This window comes from Ischnura elegans, chromosome 5 (assembly GCF_921293095.1).
Source record: "Ischnura elegans chromosome 5, ioIscEleg1.1, whole genome shotgun sequence".
NCBI classification, from domain to species: Eukaryota; Metazoa; Arthropoda; class Insecta; order Odonata; family Coenagrionidae; genus Ischnura; species Ischnura elegans.
In genome coordinates, this window is record NC_060250.1 from 38,297,005 (window position 1) to 38,322,286 (window position 25,282).

Sequence of the window (25,282 nt, forward strand, 5' to 3'; positions counted from 1 at the left end):
GACCTCCAGGTTAGCAGTCGGGGACTTTACGCCGGCACCACCGAGGCCGGCAAGTAGGCCACAGAGCTAATAAATGTAGATGTAGAAATTATAATTGCAACAAATGTGGTCGAAGTGGGCATTCTAGCCAAGGTTTGTAGAGCATCTGAGCAGTATTGGGGTAAGCCCTCCCAAAATCAGTTTAATAGAAATTAAACTCATTGTCCTAAACAACATTATGTAGACATATCTGAATACACAGAAAATGGGCCTCTTGATGCCGAAATGGAAAGTTCGAATGATTTGATGGATATGTTATCTTTAGAAAATGCTGTTGAGCCTGTTAGAGTAAATAATGCAAATAGAGTTAAGCCAGTCATGGTAGATGTACTAATTGAAGGCAAGGTAATTAATTTTGAAGTTGATAGTGGAGCCTGTGTGTCAGTTATTAGTGACAAATGTTTTGAAGAAAAATTTTCAGACATAGAGTTGCAACACACCAACTTGGTGTTGAGCTCATACACTAATCACCCAATCAAACCAGTTGGGAAATTATCTGTACAGGTATAATATAAGAACAAAGAGATGTTGTTGCCGTTATATGTGATAGCGAATGGAGCTAATCCTTTATTGGGCAGAGACTGGATACGTGATTTACAAATGGTGATTAGAATACCTGAATCTGTTCAAGTAAAAGCTGTTCAGTCTAAGTGGATTTCTGAGGCAGAATTAGTTGATGAGTTGGTATACAAAAGGTATAATTGTGATGACTCCACCTTACTGCTATTTCTACTCAAATACTTTTCGAAAAGGAATCAATGTAATCTCTGAAACATCAACCATTCGCAAGCTTACTTAATTTTTCAAATTTAAATATTTTTATAAAAAAATTCTCTGAGCTTTGGGGGGTTTATCCCCCAAACCCCCCCCCCCTCCGTGCCACCTCCCAACCTCTCCATTCCAAACCAGCGCTCCTGAATCTGTTCTCCATCCCACTGATGTGAGACATCATCCCTAAGAGTTACCAAGTGAGTGTCTCCATGTAGAAACAAGGAGGGAACCACATGCATGCTAATGGATCACGGGTACATTGCTGGTGTAGTTCTTAATCCTTTATCCCCCTATTGAATTCACACCCATCCAGTTTCAATGAATCTCTCTTAACCAATTCATTGCTACACCAGACCAGCAGAGGGTTGAGCATGAATAAGTGGGAGCAGTCCACTCCAACAGGTGGAATCAGGCCCTCTTTACAGATCTCATGTTCCAATTTCTATCCATTGATACTTAAGTCCTCATCTACATTGGTATTGGTTTAGTACATGTAAAGAGATTCCATAAAATCAGTACAGGTAAGATGCAGCAACCAAGAATTACTTGCAGAGACATTACAAGCCTTGGATGAATGAAAATATTCTCCAGGCAAAAAGAAAAACTAAAAAATCAACACGGTTTCCAAAACAAATATTTAATGTAACATCAGTGTAATAAAAACAATCTCGTTAAAAACCTTATTGGATCATAAATATGACAGTAATTTTTAATAATCCCTATAATTCAAAAGGCAACGATATCACTTCCACTACACAAAGACTCGTTTTTAAAGTGAGCTTAGCACAGTTAAAATCAAACACGAAGTTCCTGTATAGTAAGATACACTACATGCGTGTCAGTATTGACTGAATTGTCCGCACGAAGCAACGAAGCACATGAATGAAGTTTTTATTCATGGCCTCATAACAACACTATATGCCATGCAACACTGAAACATGAAGGTGGCCATTTTCCTCGATGATTCATGGTGACACAGCGTAGCTTAACACTCCCCTTTATGAACAATAGCAATCCTTGAAAATCCTGACGTCGATCAGCATAATATCGGAGGTGAAGTCAACTTATTACTCACAGCCAAGTACAGACGCACACAATAACAATGACAAGTAGAAGGAATGGCAGCCATGTCTTAAACCAGTCTAGAACGCTGCAAAAGAAGTGCCCCATTGGTTTCCAACCATTTAATAAGTTCAATGATTTATTAATATATTTCTTGATTTGACACTCACCTGATGTACTTGCAATGCAGAGTGAAATAAAACCAAACCATGATCATGTTCCATTGGATGTCATTGTACTTCATCAACGTTAGAGCATAGGCTACATGTGAGTGACAATTGTCACAGCATAAGTTGTGCTGGAATATCGGTGTCAAAAGACATAAGTGCACATTCAAGATCGAGAAATAATAAGGTTAAGAGGTCTTATCTTGAATTTAAGGGTCAGTGATGGCATGTCATGAGTTATAAATAAAGAAATTTACCATTCGAGTCTTATACTCCTCAGATGCAGAATAAACAGCGCTATCCCACCCTGACGTACCCCCTTTTGCTCTTGCTGGTGTTAATTGCCAATATTTGGTAGGATTTCCAAATGCCATCCTGTCTTCAGAGACGACATACGGTCCAGCAAAATCTCTGATTATCCCTTTGGAAGTACAAATTCCCATATGACCAATCACAGGAATTAACCACCTAAAAATGAAATACAATATCCTTCGTTTCAATCGAGATTCATATGGCAACACTAAGGGCAAAAAAACCGTCGTAATGGGAAAATGACCATTTTTGGGTGTGTATATCCAACGACCAAGTAAACTTACGTCAAAAGTGGAATAGGCGTCCACACTATGCAGAATGGATATCTCAGTTTCGCATGATCAATATCCGGGACCATCTCATCGACTGCACTACTAACTTCTCCGTTTTCTAAACCACTGTGTACGCTGTTGTAAAAAGAAGAATTATCCATAGCAGCCTCACCCATTAATTTGTATCGTAATTCGCGTTATTCGACATTTAAAAAACCCTTAAACACCACTGAAATAACAGCAAAACTTCCTTTGCTAGAAAATCGCTGCACTCTCGTTATTTATCCCCTCACTGACAACTCTTTAATATCCAATATTTACAAACATCCTAAAGTTCCACCGAGTTGATGAACTTCGCCTCTGATACTTCATTTGACTAACGATACGCAAGAACCCTATACGCATACTGCCAACCCTGCCAACCTTCTTGGTCATACGATTCATTGAAACATTAGTAGTCATCTACACTGACCAACAGGTAGCACTAGTAATGATCCTTCTGAAGCAAGTTCTGGATTCCCTGGAATATCTAATACTGAAATAGCATTAAGATTTTTTCCTTTATATTAGTGGATTTGCGAATATCCTTTCCGCATAAATTGAGATTTTTCATAGGCAAATGTCAGTATTCTGTTAATCTGTCCCTATGGGGAGGAAGCATTTAGCGACATATACGGTTGCTTATTTAACTTCGACAACCATGCGTAGAGAATTTATCGAATCCAATCGACTTCTATAATCTCACGCAATACGATATCCAAGTCACTGTCGGTGAATTTCTTTGAGAGGTCAAGAAATTGCACGACTCTGCGGAAGTATTTCTCTAAAATGACGCACAGGAATTTGCAGGTGAGTTTTTATTCTTTAAAAAATCGTTTAATATCAATTTATTTTGACTTTATATGATTTTTCGTCCGGAATTTTCTCTCGTGTACTTGATCGTAAGCTCTGAAAATCTGGCGTTTGTGTTTATATTCTGCAGTCCAGTGTCAATGTGGTCGATATTATTTTAATTTTATGGGAAGAACCTCATTTGCGCTAAGTTTATTAAATTTCTTATGCTGTATGCATGATCGAATACCCCGCGGGTTTAATTGTTTGTATCGTAATGACACAGCTACTCAGGACTATTGGCCTTTGTCATTTGGTATTTTATGCATGTGATTATTTTTGTAGATGGAGATAGATGAGAAAGCATCGAAGGGAGAAGGTTTCAGGCAGTACTATATAACTAAAATTGAGGAACTGCAGCTCATCGTTGCTGAGAAGAGCCAGAATCTCAGGCGTCTTCAAGCTCAGAGGAATGAACTCAATGCTAAAGGTGTGTGCTTGTGATCGTGTGTTCGTTTTTTATGATCAATCTGGAGCGATAATTGTGGTATTCCTTATATTTCAGTTCGGATGCTTCGAGAGGAACTACAACTTCTCCAAGAACAAGGTTCCTATGTTGGAGAAGTTGTGAAGCCAATGGACAAAAAGAAAGTCCTGGTTAAGGTACATCCGGAAGGAAAATTCGTCGTAGATTTGGATAAAAACATTGATATAAATGATGTGACTCCCAATTCTAGGGTAGCTTTGAGAAATGAAAGCTATACATTGCATAAAATACTCCCTAATAAGGTAAGAGAGATCAATTTTTTCATGGCAATATCGGGCCAACCATAGTTAGTCTGTATAACCTATTTTCTTCATGGATTCTCAGGTTGATCCTCTTGTATCTTTGATGATGGTTGAGAAAGTGCCTGACAGCACGTACGAAATGGTTGGTGGGTTGGACAAGCAAATTAAAGAAATTAAAGAAGTGATTGAGCTCCCAGTGAAACATCCTGAGCTCTTTGATGCTTTGGGAATTGCCCAGCCGAAAGGGGTTTTACTGTACGGTCCACCCGGCACAGGTATTTCTATATCATTTTTTATTTCAAGTTCCCTTTTAATAGTGCATTTCCTTTCTTTCATGCACATATTTTTGGTATTATTTTCGAGGATCTATTTTTTGTATCTATGATAAAAATAATGTTACGGTATAGCCTTCGTCAGGGGCATTATTTCATCCAAAATCGTGGACATTTCTCAATTCCCTAATCATGTCAGGCATCCAAATAATTCTTACGTGACAACTCCTCAATAATGATATCATAAGTAAAATGCCATAATTCCTTCCTGCAATGAGTTTGCCTTCCCGAATGAGGTTGTAAATCGGAACTCTAATGATGTCACCGAGTCGGGAGAAGCAGGCAGCAACATTTGTAATTTTTATTGAATGAATTATGAGAGAATGTTTGAGTGAGGAATATATTTTTCTATTGTAACTCAACCTTCCCATCCTTGTATTTATTTCATGAATTTTGATTTTGGGTGTGATTGAATGACACCATTGCAATATGTATTTTATCAGCCATATTTAGTATTGCCATCTAGACCTCCACATTACTAAGTGGTGTTATTTACTATTATTTTACATCTATGTTGTAGGAAAGACTTTGTTGGCTCGTGCAGTGGCTCATCACACAGAATGCACATTCATTAGGGTTTCTGGGTCTGAACTTGTCCAGAAGTTTATTGGAGAGGGATCAAGGATGGTGAGGGAGTTATTCGTGATGGCAAGGTGAGTATATTTTATCACTTTATAAGGTTCTGTGACTCCTCTAATGTTTTTGTTTTCAATTTTTTCTTACGCCAAAGTATCATAATTTTAAATGTATACCCTTGATCATGGCTTGGAATATGTGAATGAGAGAAAAAGTAAAAATCATTATCTCTATTTTTCTTTTATCTGGTTTTCATATATTCAAAGTCCTGATGAAGGGTATTTAAAATTCTGGAATGTTGGCATAATAAAATCTTCTTCATCAAAAGACCTGGTAAGGAAGGGTATTAAAGAACTTCAAGCATAACTACTCTCAAAGTAAAGCTTTAATTTTTTTGCCAGCTATGATTATCATGGATTAATTATTTTTATCTAAACATTTTCATAACTTTAGTTCCTTATCTTCTATTAAACATGAGTTATAAGAAATTTCATGCCTTATCTGGATGGTGATGCATATGCATGCATATCATATCAGTTTTCTTTCAGTTTCTTCTCCCATCTTTTCAATGAAGGTAGTTCATTGCGGTAGTTAATAATAATTAAATAAATATGTAACTTACCGTCTATTCATATTCACTGACATTAAAATATTTTTTCATCTGGCTGCATCTGTGCAGTTCTTTTATCAAGTGCTCTAATCAACTCGACTGGAGTTTTTAAAAAAGTGGTTGTGTTTGTTCTTACTTGCCTCTTAATTTTGACTTGCTTTCTCACCAGTACTAATGGGTACCATATTCAACTGTTAATAGAGGTATGTCTTTTATCATCACTATTTCATTTCTAATTTGTACCTAGCTGTTACTGGAAGATATTTCTCCAATATACTAAGATTCTAATATCTCACTCTTTGGCAGCCAACATTTTTTGAGGAAATGCGCAAAGGTTGTATGCTTGTACATACGTATGGGTACATTATTTTTTGTCATTTCTTTTGAATAGCAATTGCCCTTATGATTTTCTTTCCGGCACAGGAACATTTTATGTAGCAAATTTATTGGTATAAATCTTTCAGGTTATTTATTCTATGTCACCTTAGTCTATGGCATGTGCTGCTTATAGTTAATACATTTGAAAATAGTTAAATAATCATATTTATTGATTCTGAAATGTTTTATTCCTTTCAGAGAGCATGCTCCTTCTATCATTTTCATGGATGAAATAGATTCCATAGGTTCATCTAGGATTGAATCTGGGAGTGGTGGTGACTCAGAGGTGCAGAGGACGATGTTAGAGTTGCTTAATCAGCTGGATGGTTTTGAAGCTACCAAAAATATCAAGGTATTTCATTAGGTCATTCAATGTTATTTTTCTGCATACATAAAGAAATAGGATGGAATCAGACTATTTAATATTTTTAACTACCAGTGAAAGTTATTATTATTCTATCAGGGTTTTTATCTTAGGTCTTTTTGCCTTAATATGTACCTGATGAAGCAAATATTGGTAGTTCAATGAATCCTGAGAAAGATTGCTCTCTTAGGCCCAGTTTCACCAACACGGATAATATTCTCTATTATCTAAGTTTTCAAAAAGTCAGTTAAAATTATTATCTCAGAAATGTGAGGATCATGTTTCACCAACGACGTTTTATCTTAGTTTTCAAAAACCGAGATAATCAGAATAAATGGTCCAATAGATTAATTTTTGTCGTCGATTGAAGTAAACTGCTTTCATTTGTTTACAAAAATGAGTAAAAGTAAGTTTCCTGCAGTGAACAAACACTAGTTTTTGAAAAGGGTTAATGCTGTAAGAAATCAAATATGAGTAGTATAAAATTCAGGGCACATCTGCTCTTATGTTTAAAACTATTTACAGTTGGGTAAAACAATGTAAACTGGCCATAGATCCAAAAAAATTAACATCATTCTGGATGTCCTGTGGAAGTGATGCCTACCTATGAAATGATTGACAAAATAAATCTCCTCATGAAATCAAAAGTCATTTCCTAAAATAATGCCTAATTTGAGGAGTTCCCAAAATTCTACTTTTTTGACACTTAAGGAGCTTGGAAAAATGGACTGCAGTGCTATGGGTGGATTCTAAGTCCAAGTAAATTTTATGCTGCTGTCACCATTAGATTATGATTGCTGATATTGTGTCTTTTCTGAAATATCCATGATTTACCCATGCTTATTGTGGCATATTATTAGCCAATTTTCCTAGGTTGCCGTCGATAATGTAGTATTGGGGCACTTAAATAAATCTTTTAAATCCAAAAACATTGTTCATAGATAATGCCCACATCTTTTTCAAGTGTATGGATTTTCATCAGCTTCTCTATTCATATGTCATTAAAGGAATGAGAGAAGTAATTACCCTTGTAACTGGTCAGTCTTTACTCTTTTCAATTATTTCTTTTTGTGACAAGAAATAATTGAACTTAATTTTTGGAATTTCCCGTGTGTGCGGAAGTGAATAAATTTTTAATGTCTTGCAGGTCATCATGGCTACTAACAGAATTGATGTTCTTGATCCTGCACTGTTGCGTCCAGGGCGTATTGATCGTAAAATTGAGTTCCCACCTCCAAATGAAGAGGCCAGGTTGGACATTCTGAAAATTCATTCCAGGAAAATGAACCTCACTAGAGGTATTAACTTGAGAAAAATTGCTGAGCTCATGCCGGGTGCCTCTGGAGCGGAAGTGAAGGTCTGTTTTTCTTATTCACAGTGTTTGCATGTTTTATGATAGGTGAATTCTTTTTGTCTTTACCAGGACCATACTTCATTTTATAATTTGATTTGAATTGCTACTGTTGAATTCAAATAAGAGTTAAAACAATTTTATCTTTATTCTAATTACATTTGCTGCTTTAATCAAACACATGCACTTCAATCCATTGTGTCAAGTTCCCTTGTAGTTCAGGAACTCAACCCTTGAACACTTTCAACATTAAATTAATTTTTATTACGCATGATTTTTGATGATACAGTGCATATTCCAAGCATTTAAAAAGAATCAAATAAATAATCTACCTATGCAAAATTTTAAGTGAACCATGGGGAGCCAATTCCAATCGTTCAAAGTGCCTATTAAATTACCTTATGTATTCCTGGCTTGGAAAATAATGAATCAGTAGTGTGCCGAAGTCCTGCTTGCTATTTACTGTTTTCTAGTTCCTTTGAAGTATTGGCAATAAGAGATTGTTTTATCCTCGGCAAAATTGGTGAATTACCATTTTGAATAGGAGCCTGTTTAATGTGAACACCCTGCTGTCTGTTGATTCCAATCATTGCAAACACTAGGATAGTAGATTATGTCACTGATATGTATAATACAGTAGAACCTATACACATACATACCTAAAGATAACCATATAGGTATTAAAAGATGTAATTAAGGACAAGCCTGCACAGCACAGAGTCCAGCTTGCAGTAACATATACGAGGTAAATTCATAAAGTAAGGGCCGTTTGGTCACAGGAAAAAATATACTCATATGGAACACATTTTATTGGATTTTTCAGTTGCCTACAAACCTACATCAATTCTCTACATAATCATCGTATCACTTCCAAGCATTTTTCGTACTGCTGCACCAGCTTCTTTTACCCCTTTGCATATAACCTTGCCACCTGAGAGTTGAACCAATTGGACTAAGCCACAGGCTCACACTGCCGTTAAAACCAATGAGAAAATTCAAGGTTTTCTTTAGGAATTCTTTGACCACCCACCGTACAGTTCTTATTTTGCACCTAGTGACTACATCCTCTTCTTGCACTTGAAACTGTGGATCGGTGGACAACATTTTGAAACCGAAGAGGAACTCAACAGTGATGTCAATTGGTTCAACTTTCAGGCAGCGAGCTTGTATTGCAGAGGGGTTAAAGAAGCTGGTGCAGAATATGCTTAGAAGTGAAGGGCAATTATTTTGAGAATTAATGTAGGTTTCTAGCTAACTAAAAGTGCCAATAAAATGTGTTTCATATGAGTATATTTTTTCCTGTGACCAAACAGCCCTTAATGTATGAATATGCCTCATATTTAGCCTCAACGTTTATAGATATTCTGAAACTTAATCTTTAAAATTTTAAATTTGCTACATGTTACATTCCTTCTTCTAGCACCCTGAATCTTATCATGTCTGATCCTCCCCACCCTTCCTCTCTTCATCCCCTTAGCTATATTAAGACAGTTTGGTAGGTACATTTAAATACTTTGTACCAGATGAGGGTCTGACAGTTGAAACTAGTTGTAAATACCAATGTTGTTATACCCTGTAGAATTCACCAAGATTCAATTCCTGTTGTAAAGTTTCTTATCCAGTTTTCTTAAAGTTACTGGGCCAAAGCATTTATGGATTGAAAAAAATTTCTACTGAAACCATTTCATCACAATTCATTTGTAATTTATGTTGTGCCAATTTCTTATGCATGCAGTTGTAATACAGTTCATGTGTGATTCCTTGTCTTGTTTTGGTTGGTCAAGTTTGCGACTCATTGAGTTAAGAATGGTGTTCATTTTAATAGACTGCATTATTTGTTTACAGGGTGTCTGCACAGAAGCTGGCATGTATGCCCTAAGGGAAAGGCGGGTGCATGTTACTCAAGAAGATTTTGAGATGGCTGTAGGAAAAGTGATGCAGAAAGACTCAGACAAAAACATGTCAATCAAGAAACTGTGGAAATAGGATGTGTCGAGCTTTTTTCCGAGAAACTGTGGTATTATTAGTTATTGAATGACAATTTCATACAATACTTCTCTTTTCTTCCAGTTATATTTCTCCTCTGGCATTTTTTTTTATTTAACTTTGAGATTATATTTTTTGTGTTAACTTAAAATCCTTGTTACAACAAGTTTTGCTCATTTTCTCTTTTTGGCATGAAAAGTGTACAATAAATTTTAAGAGAAAATATCATTTCTTTAAATTTTGTAAACATTAATATTATCCCAAAAGTAATAGGTAATTCCTCAGTGGAGTAAATAATTTTGTGTAACAATAAGGTGCTGCACCAAAGAAAAATTCGGTTTTATAATGTGTAGAATATTTACAGTATTTGAGTTGGGTTGTTAAAATATACATATTCACCTCACATTAGGTGGTCAACTGGTTTAAAAAAAAATTATTGTGCTAATATCAGAGTTAATCGACTTTGTGATTCATTGGTGAATTTCTCTTTTCAATTTTGAATCCTCATTAAATTGAGTGAAAATAAGCTAATGAACTATTTGGTGCCCAAGATTTTGAGAAGTCCTAAGAATATCATGTGCAAGGAAATAGCTGAATTTAGCAAAGAACAGTGTGAAAAGGTAACATTTACTTAGGTATATTTGGGGAACCCAGATGTATAAAATTTTAAAATCATGGATTAGTATAATGCAGCAGAGTCAAAATAAAGGAAATCCTCATCCAAGTGCAGACCAAGGAAAATGAACTTCACGTAGTTTACTTGCAAGTTTTTATATAAGATTGCGAAAAGCATTATCCCTTAACCCCAGGATTTTAATTCCTAACGGTTACCATTCACTGTGAGAGTTTACTAGAATTAAATCTGACAGAGAAGGGTAGGTGAAGAGGAATTGTAGTAAGCTAGATTTAAATCTCGCAATTAAGGGTGACCATTAGGAATTAAAATCCTGGGGCTAAGGTATAAAGCTTTTAGCAATCTAAAATACAAACTTGTAAGTCAACTAAGAACAAACAAAAGAAGAAGATGCTCGTGAATTGCATGCTGAACACGTGTTTCTTTGGAGACAGACCAGTAATTATGTAGTATCTTTCATGCTGACAGAAAATTCTAGTAAATTAGAATTAAATCTCACAGTGAAGCTTGCCATTTAAATAAGAGTGCCTTAAGTGGCATGCAGGCCCTAAGAGGATCTTTTTCACTGTGTATGGTATGCCTGTGTGGGCACTAGAAGATAAATTAAGTTTTCCTTGAGATGCTCGTAAATTGCCCGCTGAACAGTGTGCTTTGTAATAGGGTAGTTTTTTTCATCAAAGAAAACGAAAGGCATTGATTGCAATTTATTACCCACCATTAGTGTATTCATAATATACAAATTATTTGGTTTTAGAAATCCCAGTTTAGGCAAATGACAATGGTCAATTTTAACCTCATTTGAAAAAGGCCAGATTGGCACCCATGCGATGCCACTCCATGTGACGTCACAGGGACCTATTTTCTATACGAGGAGATAGGAGTTTTACATCGTCTGAGATTACCAATGCATGTATGAGGCACAGAGCTCAGGGAAACATGTCTTAATAATCATCTATTAAAACTGGCTAAGGTCGGAAAGTTCTCTTCATTTGATAAGGTATTAATAATCCTTATTTAAGCCAAGCGCTACCAGCCAGCTGGGTACTCAGCTACCTGCTAGCAACCTGCGTCGTATCAGCGCTCAAAGCCTCGCCCCAAGGTCACCTCACTTGAGGCAGTTGGAAGCAGAACGACGTCACACGGAGTTTTCCCAGCATTCATACTTAGCCGTCACGTTTTCGCGCACTGGAAAATTTTCACTTTTCATTTAATCGCGAAAAATAGATATCTTCATTTAAAAATCTAAAAGTGTGAAATGCGTACTCCAGGAGTAATAATCTTTCGATTTATGCAATAAAAAATAGAAGGAAACCACCCTATTAGGAAATATTTCCTTTGGAGACAGACCAATAATTAGTATTTTTAATTCTGACAGAAACTGAATTTTTTCTGTATTAGATCTTCATTTTAAGTCCAAAATCAAGGGATTGGTTTGATGCTTCTCACCACTTTATTCTCCAATCCTTCCATATTTGAAACTAATTACTTTTATTATTCGATATCTTTGTCATGTATTCCAAATACATATTACAGTAGAGCTTCTCTATCTGTGATCTTTTACTCTACATCCCATGCAAATCTCCTATAATTCCCCATCCTTCTCTTTCTACCTTCTGTATTCCCATTTAAGTATTTCAAGGAATACAAGCCATAGAAATATGACAACACAGAAACATAAAAATCTGAAAGAAAAATTATCATGAGTAGATTAGCTGCCTAGGCATCCAACTTTAATAACTGTACAAATAAATGAAGATGAGCTGTATACCACAAACCCTCCTTCAGTGTTCTACTGTAGGTACTTCGACAAGTGCCATAATCAGACTGCCTCAAGATTTGGACAATAAAATATCCCCTTTTCAATTTTTTTAGAGGACTTTCTCCCCCCTTCACTCAGGACTGCCACATTCATCTCACTGTTGATCCATATGGTGTTAATCTACATTTATCATTGAAGTATTCTGAGAAGCCTTACAATGTGTTTTGTTGTATGAATATCCAAGTAAGAACCTTCAAATGGACTTGTTTTCAGCTAATTTTTCCATGTAACTTAAATATATCCTCTAGAAAGCTGATTACGATCGTAATGTGATCCCTGGCCTAATATCTGATTACCAACTTTTCACTCAAATCCCAATCCATGATCAGGGTTTACACAGAGTTTCAAAAGATAATTTTAATGTGCTAAATAGGGAACTATGTCAATAATGTTGGCTAAATTCTTCCTATAACCATAAATGAAGAGTGATGTGTCCAAGCCTGCCCATGAAAAGGACATTGAAGGTAAGTACTTCACAATGACGAGGTTACATCCAGTGGTGCAAACATACGGGACTATGGGTGTAACTAGGGCTATGCTTTGGGGAAGATGAGCCCCCCCTCCAGGTTATGTGGGTCTGTTCGGTATTCATTGACTCATCTCACTGCCATGATGTTAATAAATGATCTTTAGCTTTAAGCAAATGCAGTTATTATACGTCAAAACTAAACAATAGTTCTTATTATATATTATTTTACTTCTCAGAGGCTTTGTGGGGGATATATCTCCCTCATCCCCCCGTATATAGTTACTCCACTAGTTGCATCTATCAGACTAACAGATAAACAAACTATAAATCACTTTCCTAACATGCATAATTCTACATCCAAACATTTCGCCCGATATACCATAAATATAGTCGGAGAGGACTAAATGAATTCTTTCCGGGTAACCATATTAAGCAAAAATGTATTTTTCCCGTATCTATAAAATAAGGCACAGTTATAAAAAAAGACCAAAGAAACCAAATTACTACACGATAGAAAGTGAATTTGCCTCCACTTTGATAAGAATACAGACCAAAATTAGAGAGATACGCCTGAGATACAAATTTTCCCAAAAACACGTTTTGAGACCCTGACATTAATGCAAAACTTGACGTCTAATCTTTTCTAGACGTAGATGAGTAAGGACTTCAAGATAAGAACGGAGCCACTACACCCACATTAATAGCAAACGGACCTAATCACTTTTCAGGAAAAATGCTCTGCTCTAAATGAAGCATTGCCGCGAAGCTGTTTACGAACTGAGATCACCTATGCCTCTCTTGCACTCGGTTAATCAGCCGTATTTACCATATTTATCATCCATCTGCGATTTCCGCATTTTCAATGCGAACTTCTTCTATTTCCAGCCATGGCGGCCATTTTCAAAACTCCATTTCTGGTTTTTCATGGTCGTGGGTCGGTGAGGTTCTAAATACGTGGGTTTATAAATGTGTAGGAGCATTTGTATCTTAAGCCTCTCAGTAGAAGGTGGAGGTTTTATCGCTATATTATGGAGAAAAGGAGAAAAAAATCTATCCAAGAGAAAGTTTCGGAGCTGAAAACTCACATCAAAAAATTAAATGAGCAGTGCATTTTAGACTCAAGGAAAAAAGCGGTAATAGAGAATGATAATTTGGTTGACCACTCTAGCGACGGAAATTCTATGACCTGCTCACCAGATGACGAGATGATAGTTAATATCACTGATTTGGATCTCTCGAATGAGGAAACATGGTAGGTATACAGCACATGCTTGAAAGTGAATGGCAAATCATTGACTTATTTGCTCCTCAATTTTTCACCTAGGTATTATGATTTTTACTTGCAGGCTGTATATTCCAGAGAAGTCTTCGAAGGACGAAGAAACTGCCGTAGCAAGCCCAACCAATGGAAATTAAAATATCTCTTGTTCAAGATAACTGGAGCGCATCTTCAAATAACCTATCCGTTCTCGATCTACTTGAATCCATTGGTCTAACGAGGGATGGCGAACTATTCAAGTTTAACGTAAACTGACTGCGGGTGCCACTGGACTAGTTATTTATGTGGAAGGACGTTAACTCGAAAAGTTAAAACTATGTCGTACTCTTATTTACAGATGTTAAGATCCTTGTAACCAACCCTAAATTTGCGTGTGATTAGTGACAACAACGAGGTGCTGTGTGTGATACTCCCGAGAAAATGGATTTTTACTTAATTACTCATTTTATTAAGTGAGGTAAACAATTTTTATGTAGCATACCTACTTGATATAATTTATTCTTCCTATGTACCTCATTAAAACATTAGAAGATATTTTTGTACTTTCTCAATATGTCTTGGTGCTTTTGGGGGAAATATTGTTTTTTAGTTTGATTGATGCCAGTATCATTGTATTTCGGACATGAATATATCGTGATTCGTCACAGTACAAGTATGGAAGAAGGAGGAGTTCTTTCTTCCATGGTACAAGTGTGACATTCGATTTGGAAGCCAATCCTTAAGTTATTTATCGTCTTTATTATCTATGTATTATCGTCGGCTGCTGGGATTACTTGTCGTTAATTAAAGATATATGAGAGATTTTTAAAATAGATTAGACTGATTTATTGCGACTGAGGATACATTTACTGCTAAACTGAGGGTCGAGATTAATGTTAATAATTTTGGTTAGTCGACAGAATAGTTTGAATTCTCTAGAATTCTCCTTTTTTTATTTTTTAAGGTGATACTGTTGGTACGGCTGATACCGGAACAACTGCGCCTCTGGTACTTGCCGGCAGAAAATCAAAACGAATCTGAACGTTTGAAGTTGAGAAGCGAATTGCGTGGGAAAAACCATCATTGCGCGCCTTAACCGGCTGGTTAGGCGAGTGTGACTTTCCTAATTATTCATCTCTTTTTAATAGCGAACGGGTAGTTTTATATATCTGCCAGCATGGCGAACATAACTATGGACAAGGACACATTTTTTCGTCGACTGAAAAGAATTTACACTGCTTGGAAGGTGAGATTATATGCAAATGCAATTCCTAATGTCAAGCATGACCTAACAATGGAGATATTCTCTTTATGACACATCTCACTTGAGATTCAGTCGTGTTCTGCCCATTTTTGGCATTAATTTAAACATATATTACTTTTGACCGTTAATTATGGTCCCTTGCATGTTATTCACGCACTACTTCATGTGTTATCATGGTCGTGTGTTGCAGCTTCACTTTAATCTACATTACATTTGGGCCTCAGTGCTGCTAGTTCCGTCGAAGGGACCATTTTCAGCCGTATTTTCATTCATAATTTGGATGCAATTTCATTAGTGACTATGTGAAATCGGAAGAAAGGGCCCTAATTTTATATCCGTTTGGCCCATTATTACTGTATAATGACCTTAGTTATGGATATCAATTTTACAAAAAAGCCCTAACTTACAGCTTCATCGGGTAGATAATAATATAGATTCGTTTTTAGCCTGTGGATCTGTATATTGTTTCAGTATAACTTTTTTCTTAGGCGTTTTTACCATGGGTAGACTTGTAAAGGAATTTTATTTGCTGACTAATAAATAGTTCATATATATTACACGTGTGGGTAAGTGTGATTTTTAGATGATTCTAGTGTAAATAAATCTCAGAAATTGAAGGGTGATATTATTGCTGCTGTTAGTGGCACTCACATGAGGAGAGTGGCACTCTTGATTTCATTCATATTAGATGTACATAACTTGTTGTGTGCCAATTTCGGATTGGAGTCAGACCTCGATCCTTCCCTTTGGACTATCACTCACTAATTGAATTAACCCTAATGTTAGGACCAGTGGCGTAGCCAGGATTTTGAATTGGGAAATTTTGATTTACCAGAGATTTTTGGGCCCCTCTGGGGTGTGTGAAAAATATCCCAGTGCACGGGGGGTCGAGGAAAATTTTGGGATTTTTGATGTTGAAAAAATGATTTTTAGGACTCTAAAACAGTAATTGTCTATGAGTATTTATTGAAATAAAGCATATAAATTGGGTGAAGCAAACGGCACGAGGGGGGGTAACACAAAAATCCCCCCTGTGGCTGTGCCACTAGTTAGAACCCTACAAAAAGGTGAGGGTAGAGCTAATCCTAAGAATAAGCCCAGGGCTTTGAATTTTCACTGTAATGGTAAGGAGACCAGTTCCTTCCCTGGGCCATTTAACACTTTGAGGATTTTTGTTTGGGGATGTGGGGAGGCTTTACTTCGAATTTGAACTTGTGGCACGGCAGGCAACAGATAAGTGCTCTACCCACTACACCACTGAGCTCCCCCCTTTGATAGTTGCAGAAATTGTTTTAAACTGACTATGTCCTCTGGAAATGTGGACTTATAATGAAAGAGTTCATTGAAATCCAGATGTTTAAATTTGGGTATTCCTCATTTCGTACTCAATGACTTATGGCAATAACTCTGTTGCAATAACCGGGAAATTCTCATTGTCAAAAAAAATGACTGGGCTCTTGACTCTCTAGGTTAACTGGCTAATCTTTACACCTTGAGGGAGACTTGGTGTTGGAGTGGTTTGTATAGTAACTGTGCTGAATAAGTTATGTCAGCAGTAAGTTCCTGGCTTTGGTGATTATTTTGTCGCATTATTGTTTTTCTTTTATATTTCAGCACATTGAACATACAATTGATTACTAGCCTACTGTGTCATTTTTCTATTAGTTTCATTATTTGCTTTTACTATGTTTTTCAATGATAGTCAAATTTAATATTATAATTTAACACACATAAGATTTTACACTTTCCTGGCGAATAGAATATTTAAACTAAATATTTTTCAAATCCAATGCATTGAAGCATAGATTAATGTATTTACATTGGAAAGGCACATTATTTGAATAATCTAACATGAGATTAGAGGGAGTGTGTCCAGCCAAATCTCACGATATCTTCCAAAGGGGGAAGGGGGGGGGGCCAAAAATCACCAAAATTGCCTCACGTAATTAATGGATGCCCCCTTACTGCATTGTTAGAAAGTGATTGTAATGAATGTCAGTGATTGCCATCTATTTTTCCTATGCTTTCTATATAGACGCAAAGGTATGAATGTGAGCAAGTATATGTGTTTAATTTCTATAAGGTGTGCCACTGTCAAACAATTGTGCTTCCTGGTATGCACATTAGCTTATTCTAATGCATGCAATGGTTTATAAAATAAGAAAGTATATTTCATTCACAAGTAATTGGGAACAATTATATCTTAACAGAATGGAGGAGAAGAGATGTCCAAAGCTGATGTGTTAGTGTCTGCTGTTGGTGTCGATGAAGAAGTGGTGTACAGCAAGTCAACGGCCTTGCAGGTACATTGATGGCAAGCCAAATGCCTGCTTTTATTTTTATTTTGTATTGTCCAAATTGTCAATGATAGATTTAGTGCTCAATTGTTTCCGCATTAGTTTAGTTAATTTTAGAAACTTATTCTCTTTTCTTCTCAAAATTTAAGTTCAAAATATCTTCAATATTTTCTTAACATAGTTTATTAGAGGTTCAATAAAGGGAAAGTATTGAGGATATTCCAAATTGGTAAAACCTAGAAGTAAGACTGAAGGTCACTGGAGCCACCAACTATTTTTGTCCTCCCTCATTATAATCCTCTTAGTCTAAGCCTCGATTTTTGAGGAAGCTCTCAGATTCTGTGACATGATGGTATAGTACTTGTCAACTGACACATTAGTACCGGGCCTGACTTTGGTCGATGCCTATGGACACCTATGTCAAAGCATGGACTGAGTGGGGATTTTTTTGTTACCTTATCTTTCGGAGAACCATGCATGTGGCAAGAGAAGGTAAATCATGCTCCACATTATGTTGTTTGGGTTACATTCGCTGTCTTTGCTGCATTATCTTTTTGTGTTTCACAATTGTTGTTTTTTCATCTTAACTAAGAAAGCAGCATATACCCCACTTACTATGTCCATTTCTATCTTCTAATCAATGATAATTTTTTGGGAGGTGGTTCAAAGTTTGGTAAAATTTGTTTGGGTGTCCATTTTGATACAGGATTTTAAAAGTAAATTTTTAAGAAAAATTTGGCTGTGACAACAAAATTTTGTAGCATGTACTTCTTTTTGAAGATAGTAGAAGTACTGAATTTGGTGATTATGATAATTCTAAATTTATCTTTATCACTGAATAACATTTAGATAGGAATGTTTAAAAGTTGAAATTAGATATTATTCAGAATGTATAGGATAAAAAATGCATTTAATGGCCGGAAAACAAAGGGGGGCAAATGATCCATAGCCATTCTACCGTTCTGAAAATATATAAATACATATATTGATAAAAGGCATTTAAAAAAAAAATTTTGAATATCTATTCTTTGGTTGTCATGAAAAAAATAGGAGAAATGAATCGAGATGTGGTAAAACCGTAACAGAACCAGAGCATCACAGTATGTAGAGAATGAGTAGTATTTAACAGTCTCAAAAATATGTATTAACTGGTTGTGAATGGCAGTCATTCAGGCTTATAAATGGAAGCTTCCACTCTGTTAAATTGTTCAGATTAAAATCCGTAGTTGAATCAAGCACCAAAACTGGGATTAGCATGTTCTCCTTAGCTTAACACCGCCACTGTTTCCTGATTTAGTTATGCTAGTTATCCATGAATGTTAAATATTCCTTATAATTCATTTATGGAAAGATAATTTTTAGCAGAATATGTATTCTGTCTGTTGGGGCTATTGCTAACCCAGCTGTAGAAAATCTCTTTTACCTTTAACATCAAGTATTTTTGGTGCCAACACCCTGTGATTACTTTGTGTTAAGTTATAGGTTATGCTTAGGTTATGCTCACATTTAATGCTTTTGACATTCATATTTTCTCTACATCTACTTAAAAATGGCTCAACAGTTCTTAATGTTTTCATAGTGTGTTTTTATAACTTGTATTTAATGGAAAAGGTTGCTTGGTTTGGTTTTCCTTTTTTTAATAGTTTGTATATGTACTCTATCATTGATAGATAAGAACTTTGCTAATTAATAATGGGATTATGTTTCTATGGTTAAAATGTCATGTATATTTTCTAGACTTGGCTGTTGGGGTACGAGCTGACTGACACAATTATGTTACTTGGAGAGAAGGAGGTAGTCTTCTTGGCTAGCAAAAAGAAAATTGGGTTTCTTCGGCAAATTGAGGGGAAAGCCAAAGTTAAAGAGGAGGGTGAAGATAATGCAGTGTTTGTTCCTCCTGTCAAACTTTTAGTTAGAGATCGGGTGAGTACAATCCTGTCCTGAGCAGTGGGAGGGATGAAATTTATGATATGAAATTAAATGATTTTCTTTAAGAGAAATAGCTGTTGAAAATATGTACAGTGGTACTTCTAAATTGGAGTGCCCTAAAATATGAGATATAAGCCTTGAGCAAGCAAAATTTTGTTTTGAAATATCAGCAAAATTTGAGATAGGAGAAAAGGCTGACTGCGGCACTGCACAGGGCAAAGAAGGCATAGACCAGTGAAGAGAAATGCTGTGACTAAAATTAAACGTATAGTAGCATTTAAGTTGTAAGTTGAATTTAAGAGAACAAAATACAAATACACTTTATAAAACCAGTTTTTTTCTTTACATTCTCTTTTATTGTTTTTATACTATATTTGTCATTTGTAACTATGTTATTCTTATTTAAAAACACAAAAAAAAAAACAATTGGGGTACCATTTTTGGGGCTGGAACAGATTAGTGACATTTCAGTTACATAATTTCTATGGGGAAAATTGCTCTGAGATACAAGCAAATTGACATATGAGCAAGGTTACGGAATGAATTAAACTCTTATCTCAAGGTATCACTGTACATTCCTTTTTGTGTGGGTAGTGAGAATCATTAACATTTATTTACTAATTCTCATATGCTTGGAGATTAACTCCTTGAGTTGTAAATAGTTGATCATTGAATTTACTGAATATAGCAGTCTTATTTCCTGTTTTCCTTTCATTAGGGTGATGAGGATAAGGCCAACTTTGCATCTTTGGTAGCTTCAATCCGTAGCAGCAAAAATGGAAAAGTAGCTGGAGTGTTTGCTAAGGATGTCTTTCCTGGGCCATTTACTGAAGCATGGAGGGCAGTGCTGAAGAAGGAAAACATTGAAACGGTATTTGAATTTTTGTATGTCTACTCTTTTAAATGAGGAGTTAAGACCGAGTAATCACTGAAGTTTTTGGAATCTGAAAAAGAGGTTGATTTAAGTAAGAATAGGATTATTGTGGAGGGTGATGAAAGAAATGAGAACATTTCATTAATGAAATATATTGGTGTGTGCCTTTAAAATAATGATTCTTTGAGTTAGACGATGATGCAATCTGATACTGATGATTGTGATAAGATTTGGGCTATCCCATAATGATATTACATAAACAGGAGGGTGTAATGGGATTTGCAGATTTTCTGGAGAGAGGTAAGACCGTTGGAGTAATGAAAATAGAAATGCACAATGAGAAGAGGCTCAAATGTTGTGATTAGTAATGTTGGTGTCCCCATTTCCAGGTGAACCTATCTTTAATGGTTGATCATCTCAAAATGATGTCAGTTATGGAGATTATGTGAAGCAAATGAGAAAGTCTGGGGAAATCTAGCCCCTGACTGTAAATGAAAGAGAAATAAAAAGTTTTAAAAAACAAATTAATTGTATGGAAAGATCTTTACATATTATTTTTGTTCTACTTAATTGCTTATAGATTCTCAACTCATAGCTTGAGGTCAGCGCTGTATCGTTTTATATTTTGCTGATGCAAGTATGAAGTTTTATCTCATTATTTTGTCATCCAAAAGATATATAAGGAACTAACTATAAAAGTAAAAGTTGTAAGGACTCATTGATATGGCTTTTTGGCTCACCAGCGAGAGTTATGGTGTTGCAGGCTGTACAATTTTTTTCCTACCTCTCAATATGTAATCATTGTCTTATCTAAGTAGACCTATGTAAAAATGGTAACGTCAAAGTTTTTATCTTTCATTGGGATTCTATTTTGGGCTGCTTACATATCCCTTGTATGATGAAAACAACCGTCTCTGTACATAATAATATTTTTGTGTTATTTATTGCCATGGCTGTGTTCACTAAGTAGTTAATTTATCATTTTACAGGTGGATGTTAGTGCTTGTTTTGCGTACTTAATGTCTCCAAAAGAAGACTCTGAATTGTCAACTGTGAAAAAAGCCTGCCTTGTGTCAGTAGATGTTTTTAACAAATACCTGAAAGACCAAATAATGGAAATTATTGATTCAGACAAGGTAAGGAAGTCTTTGTATTTTTGGTGAAATGTAAACCTAATATTTTTGTCTGATCATTTCGTTATTTGATTCTTATTATTTTTACTTACTGCATTTTAGAAAGTGAAGCATTCTAAGCTTGCTGAAGGGGTTGAGTCAGCTATCACTGACAAAAAGTATGTTACCGGTGTTGACACCACTCAAGTGGACATGTGTTATCCACCAATTGTTCAAAGTGGTGGTTTTTACAATCTCAAATTCAGTGTCGTCAGGTAAGATTTTAGTTTTTTTAATGTTGAGTCATTTGTATCGATGAAATTTGATTTACGAAGCACAAGTTTTTATGGTATTAATTGTACTGTTTGTTTCAGTGACAAGAATACTCTTCATTTTGGGGCTATTGTGTGCTCATTGGGTGCAAGATATCGGCAGTATTGTTCCAATATTGTTCGGACATTACTCGTCAACCCAACTGATGCAATTCAGGTGCATATTTTTGGCATGTTATTTTCTTTTTTGTGACTTTGTAATTATGGAGTAAGTGATATGGCTTGTATTGTGCCCATTCCTTGGAATCAGTGCCTTTTTTTTTAATCTCTGCACCATATGAAAGGATAAGATTATGATAAGACATGCGTAGAGAAGAACGATGCTTGCTTGCAACAATACAAAGGAAAGATGACCCCACATCAGACTTAGGCTTTATATTTTACTACAACCTAAAGGGTTTTGAATTTTGGAGTAGCTGATTTTTAACAGCCCGTGCCTATCCACCTAAAAGGCAGGCTTCAATAGAGGGCTTTTTTTTATTCCCTCACGACCGAAAACAGCACAAATTGGAATTATAATTAGTGTTTTTTCAAGGAGTTAACAATTACTCATGCAAGCACAACCATGCTCTGGATAAGGGCAACCTATCACGGTGGGAATCGAACCTGCAACCTCTTTATTTGGCATGTGAGGACTTGACCCCACTGAAACGGCATAGGGAGACAGGGAGATATTAACTTATCAGAAATTTACACAATTATATTTGCATGAAATTACCAATTTCATGAATGTGTCTTGGTTCGAATCTTTCCCACAATTTTCAAATAAAATTACCATGAAACATGGATAAAAGCAATGAGTCATTTACGACGAATGCTCATCCATCCAAACAAGACATTCATCAGCAAGATAAAAACTATACATTTAATGCATGTGCTTAGGTGAATCAGCCTCTTGACGTGTTGAATTGTTGTAATGAAGGTTTAAAGCTTTTTCATGATAAATCTCTGTTTGTGAATTTACTCACACTGGGACATCATACTCTGTTGGCCTTGCAAGATTAGAGGGCAATGGGGCCTGCACTTTGTTCTCGACATTGACAAGTACCTTCCTTCATGCTCTCTTGGGTTTCTCTTGATGTGAATAACAGGGAGGAATAAAGACATGGCTTGCTGGTTGTAGAAACCTTACTTTTTTGTCTTAAGTAGGAGGAGTAATGACAGGACTTCAAGGCAACAGCAAATATCAATTTTCGGCAGGCAACCTGCAATAGTGTCCTGATCTGTTAACTCTAATTGATTTATTTCCTTATTCTACAGTCATCTGTCCTATTCTCCAGTTTTAATTGCCCTAATGCAGTATTGTTCAGCATTGAATTTCTATGATTTTAATTGTCTTGTTTGGTCATAGATACAAATAAAAACAATCAGCAGACTTATAAGAAACTTATTCCTGATGAACTGTTACTATATATTTCTCACGCTAGAAAATTGCAGGAGAAATGAATGGAGACATGGTGAAATCATAATGGGACCTGACCAACTCAGTGTAGGGAATGGGTAGTTTTTAACAATTTCAGGAATGGGTTTTAACTGGTCCTGGATGGCACTCATTGAGGTTAACTTCCTTTTTTTATTTATTCATTAATTATTTTTACCTCTTTTCAAAAGGATCATTCATCAGAAAATAAATATTTATCTTAGATGTAAATCACTTCAAAAATAAATTTTTCTGTTTGAGTGTAGTGAAATCATTGTACCCAATTAATATTTAATTTACATAATGTTAGTTTTGATATTGCATGCTTGATAAATTAGTCAAGAAATTCATTTCACATGCAGCTGTTATATTTTTGATATTATTTAAGTTTCTCTGTACGCTACATTTGATGTATGAGCAAACTTGCTGAATAACCTTTTCTTTTGGCTTCAAGTAGAGTTATTATTAATTTTTACCTACAATATCTTCTTTCAGTCCATAATTTTTCTTATACGTACCTTATGATTCTTGTTTATTTGATCAGTTTTGATAACATAAAAGTTTGAAATGTTTCTCATGGAATTATTTAAGGCTTAATGTTTAATGTTTGTGTTGCTTTAGAAAAAAATCACTCCTTTTTTTATTGTTGTTTTAGGAAAATTATAATTTTTTGCTGAGTGTGGAGGAGGAAATTTTGAAAGTATTGGTTGCTGGTGCAAGACTCAGTGATGTTTATGAGGCTGGTGTGGCACTTGTGAAGAAGGATAAGCCACACTTGCTAGCCAACTTGACTAAGAATTTTGGGTATGTGCAAATGTTTTCCATGTCAGTCTGTGAAAATAATGTTTGCAATACGTTAAAAATTTGTCAAAATTAGTATAAATACAGCAGACTCCCAATTATCCGGCTGCAGTTTATCCGGATTATCCATGCATGATTTTAACTCTCGCTCAATTTTTTCCGTGATCTTTATAAAAAAATAAAATCAGACGCAAAATCGTCGGAATTACTGCAGGATACACCGCACTTATCATTTCCGTCAGAGTCCCGTTTGTAAAATGGAAGCAATCGTGTGCTAGCTGCATTCAGGGAGCTTTGTGTTCGTGTTTTACAAGCTTAGCAGTGCGCGAACGCGCTCCATGATCACGGATACATGTCCGGCAGCAGTTGCAACCCGGGCAACTTGTGCGAGACGCGACTGCATGGCATAGTGCCTAACAATGTAGTTTCCAATGTCGAGAAGTGGTTTGGAAGCATTCATGCAAGCCACTTTTCTGTATCCGCGATCACACAGCCACAGATGTGTGGTTTTCGAAACCAGGCCTTACATGGAGCATTAATAATACAAGTATAACCATGTTATCGCCGCTAGAAAGATCGCGAACTGGCGAAGAAAGCTCTCATTGAGTCCGGGAAGAACTCTTAAATAGCAGAATAACGGCATAAATAATAATATATTATTTGTTTAACTTAAATTATGAACATTACAAGACATTGGAGTGAAAGTTTGGGTTATCCGTGTTTTCCAATTATTTGTGCCGTCCCTACCCATCATTAGCCTGGTTAATCGGGAGTCTATTGTAATCATTTATGGTAGGAAAAATTGAAGGGGCCAAGTTGGATAGCATATGATATGCTAATGGCTCTCAACAAGGATTTAGGATATTATATGCCATTTTATTTAATTTGCTTTTAGAATGAGAAATAAAATTAATTAATATCGCAGGGCTGGATTTACTCTGGAAATTTTTTGTGCTAGTTAACTTCTACCAGTAACGTCAGACATATATTTTGGAAAGTTTCATGATTTCAGAGGAACATGCATTGGTGCATATTTTTGCTGATAAAAAGCAACCAATTGTACTCCTTTCTGTTTCAGTGAGTGTATGAACAAATTTTTTTACTATCGATTCTGATAGTTTGAATAATGAATAGCCATAAATAAATACATCTTCTTCTGTCTTTCGATTCGTTTCCTTCTAAAGGTATGTTGTGAAAAGGAAAGGTGATGACGAAAAATAAAGTTTTGGATTA

At 35.7% G+C, this 25,282-nt stretch overlaps 3 protein-coding genes and 1 long non-coding RNA gene across 6 annotated transcripts in view; 3 read left to right on the forward strand and 1 right to left on the reverse strand.

The window, feature by feature from the left end:
• Window positions 1–1,431: 1,431 nt before the first annotated feature.
• On the reverse strand, window positions 1,432–3,010 carry LOC124158747 (transmembrane protein 222). Its single transcript, XM_046534019.1, has 4 exons — window positions 2,636–3,010; window positions 2,297–2,507; window positions 2,043–2,170; window positions 1,432–1,960 (listed from the first exon to the last, which is right to left on the reverse strand). Exons 1-4 carry the CDS (start codon window positions 2,797–2,799, stop codon window positions 1,882–1,884), a joined length of 582 nt encoding a protein of 193 aa, XP_046389975.1. The 5' UTR covers window positions 2,800–3,010; the 3' UTR covers window positions 1,432–1,881.
• A 351-nt stretch (window positions 3,011–3,361) lies between these two features.
• On the forward strand, window positions 3,362–10,063 carry LOC124158746 (26S proteasome regulatory subunit 8). The gene is made up of 8 exons (XM_046534018.1): window positions 3,362–3,472; window positions 3,800–3,944; window positions 4,020–4,243; window positions 4,326–4,518; window positions 5,096–5,228; window positions 6,338–6,491; window positions 7,651–7,860; window positions 9,700–10,063. Exons 1-8 carry the CDS (start codon window positions 3,452–3,454, stop codon window positions 9,838–9,840), a joined length of 1,221 nt encoding a protein of 406 aa, XP_046389974.1. The 5' UTR covers window positions 3,362–3,451; the 3' UTR covers window positions 9,841–10,063.
• Window positions 10,064–13,026: 2,963 nt separating this feature from the next.
• LOC124159811 lies at window positions 13,027–14,575 on the forward strand. The gene is made up of 2 exons (XR_006865015.1): window positions 13,027–14,014; window positions 14,109–14,575. It is a non-coding gene; the product is annotated as an uncharacterized LOC124159811 (long non-coding RNA).
• A 501-nt stretch (window positions 14,576–15,076) lies between these two features.
• Window positions 15,077–25,282, forward strand: part of LOC124158748 (FACT complex subunit spt16) — a 48,882-nt gene continuing 38,676 nt past the window's right edge. For all 3 annotated transcript variants that reach the window (XM_046534020.1, XM_046534021.1, XM_046534022.1), the window contains exons 1-8: window positions 15,077–15,266; window positions 17,495–17,587; window positions 19,319–19,504; window positions 20,229–20,381; window positions 21,374–21,520; window positions 21,620–21,771; window positions 21,871–21,985; window positions 23,904–24,052. In XM_046534020.1, coding sequence (XP_046389976.1) covers window positions 15,198–15,266; window positions 17,495–17,587; window positions 19,319–19,504; window positions 20,229–20,381; window positions 21,374–21,520; window positions 21,620–21,771; window positions 21,871–21,985; window positions 23,904–24,052 — 1,064 coding nt within the window. In that variant the 5' untranslated portion in view covers window positions 15,077–15,197. The remainder of the gene's footprint in view (window positions 15,267–17,494; window positions 17,588–19,318; window positions 19,505–20,228; window positions 20,382–21,373; window positions 21,521–21,619; window positions 21,772–21,870; window positions 21,986–23,903; window positions 24,053–25,282) is intronic.

Bases quoted from the DNA above. Each gene is read 5' to 3' on its own strand.
- LOC124158747 (XM_046534019.1), bottom strand. From the start codon at position 2,799: ATGGGTGAGGCTGCTATGGATAATTCTTCTTTTTACAACAGCGTACAC. The intron at 2,171-2,296 runs GTAAATTTCTTT...CCGATATTCCAG, and splicing joins AGGAGTATAAGACTCGAATG to CACAACTTATGCTGTGACAA. The intron at 1,961-2,042 runs GTGAGTGTCAAA...CTTCTTTTGCAG, and splicing joins CTGCATTGCAAGTACATCAG to CGTTCTAGACTGGTTTAAGA.
- LOC124158746 (XM_046534018.1), top strand. From the start codon at position 3,452: ATGACGCACAGGAATTTGCAG. The intron at 3,945-4,019 runs GTGTGTGCTTGT...CTTATATTTCAG, and splicing joins GAATGAACTCAATGCTAAAG to TTCGGATGCTTCGAGAGGAA. The intron at 4,519-5,095 runs GTATTTCTATAT...TCTATGTTGTAG, and splicing joins GTACGGTCCACCCGGCACAG to GAAAGACTTTGTTGGCTCGT.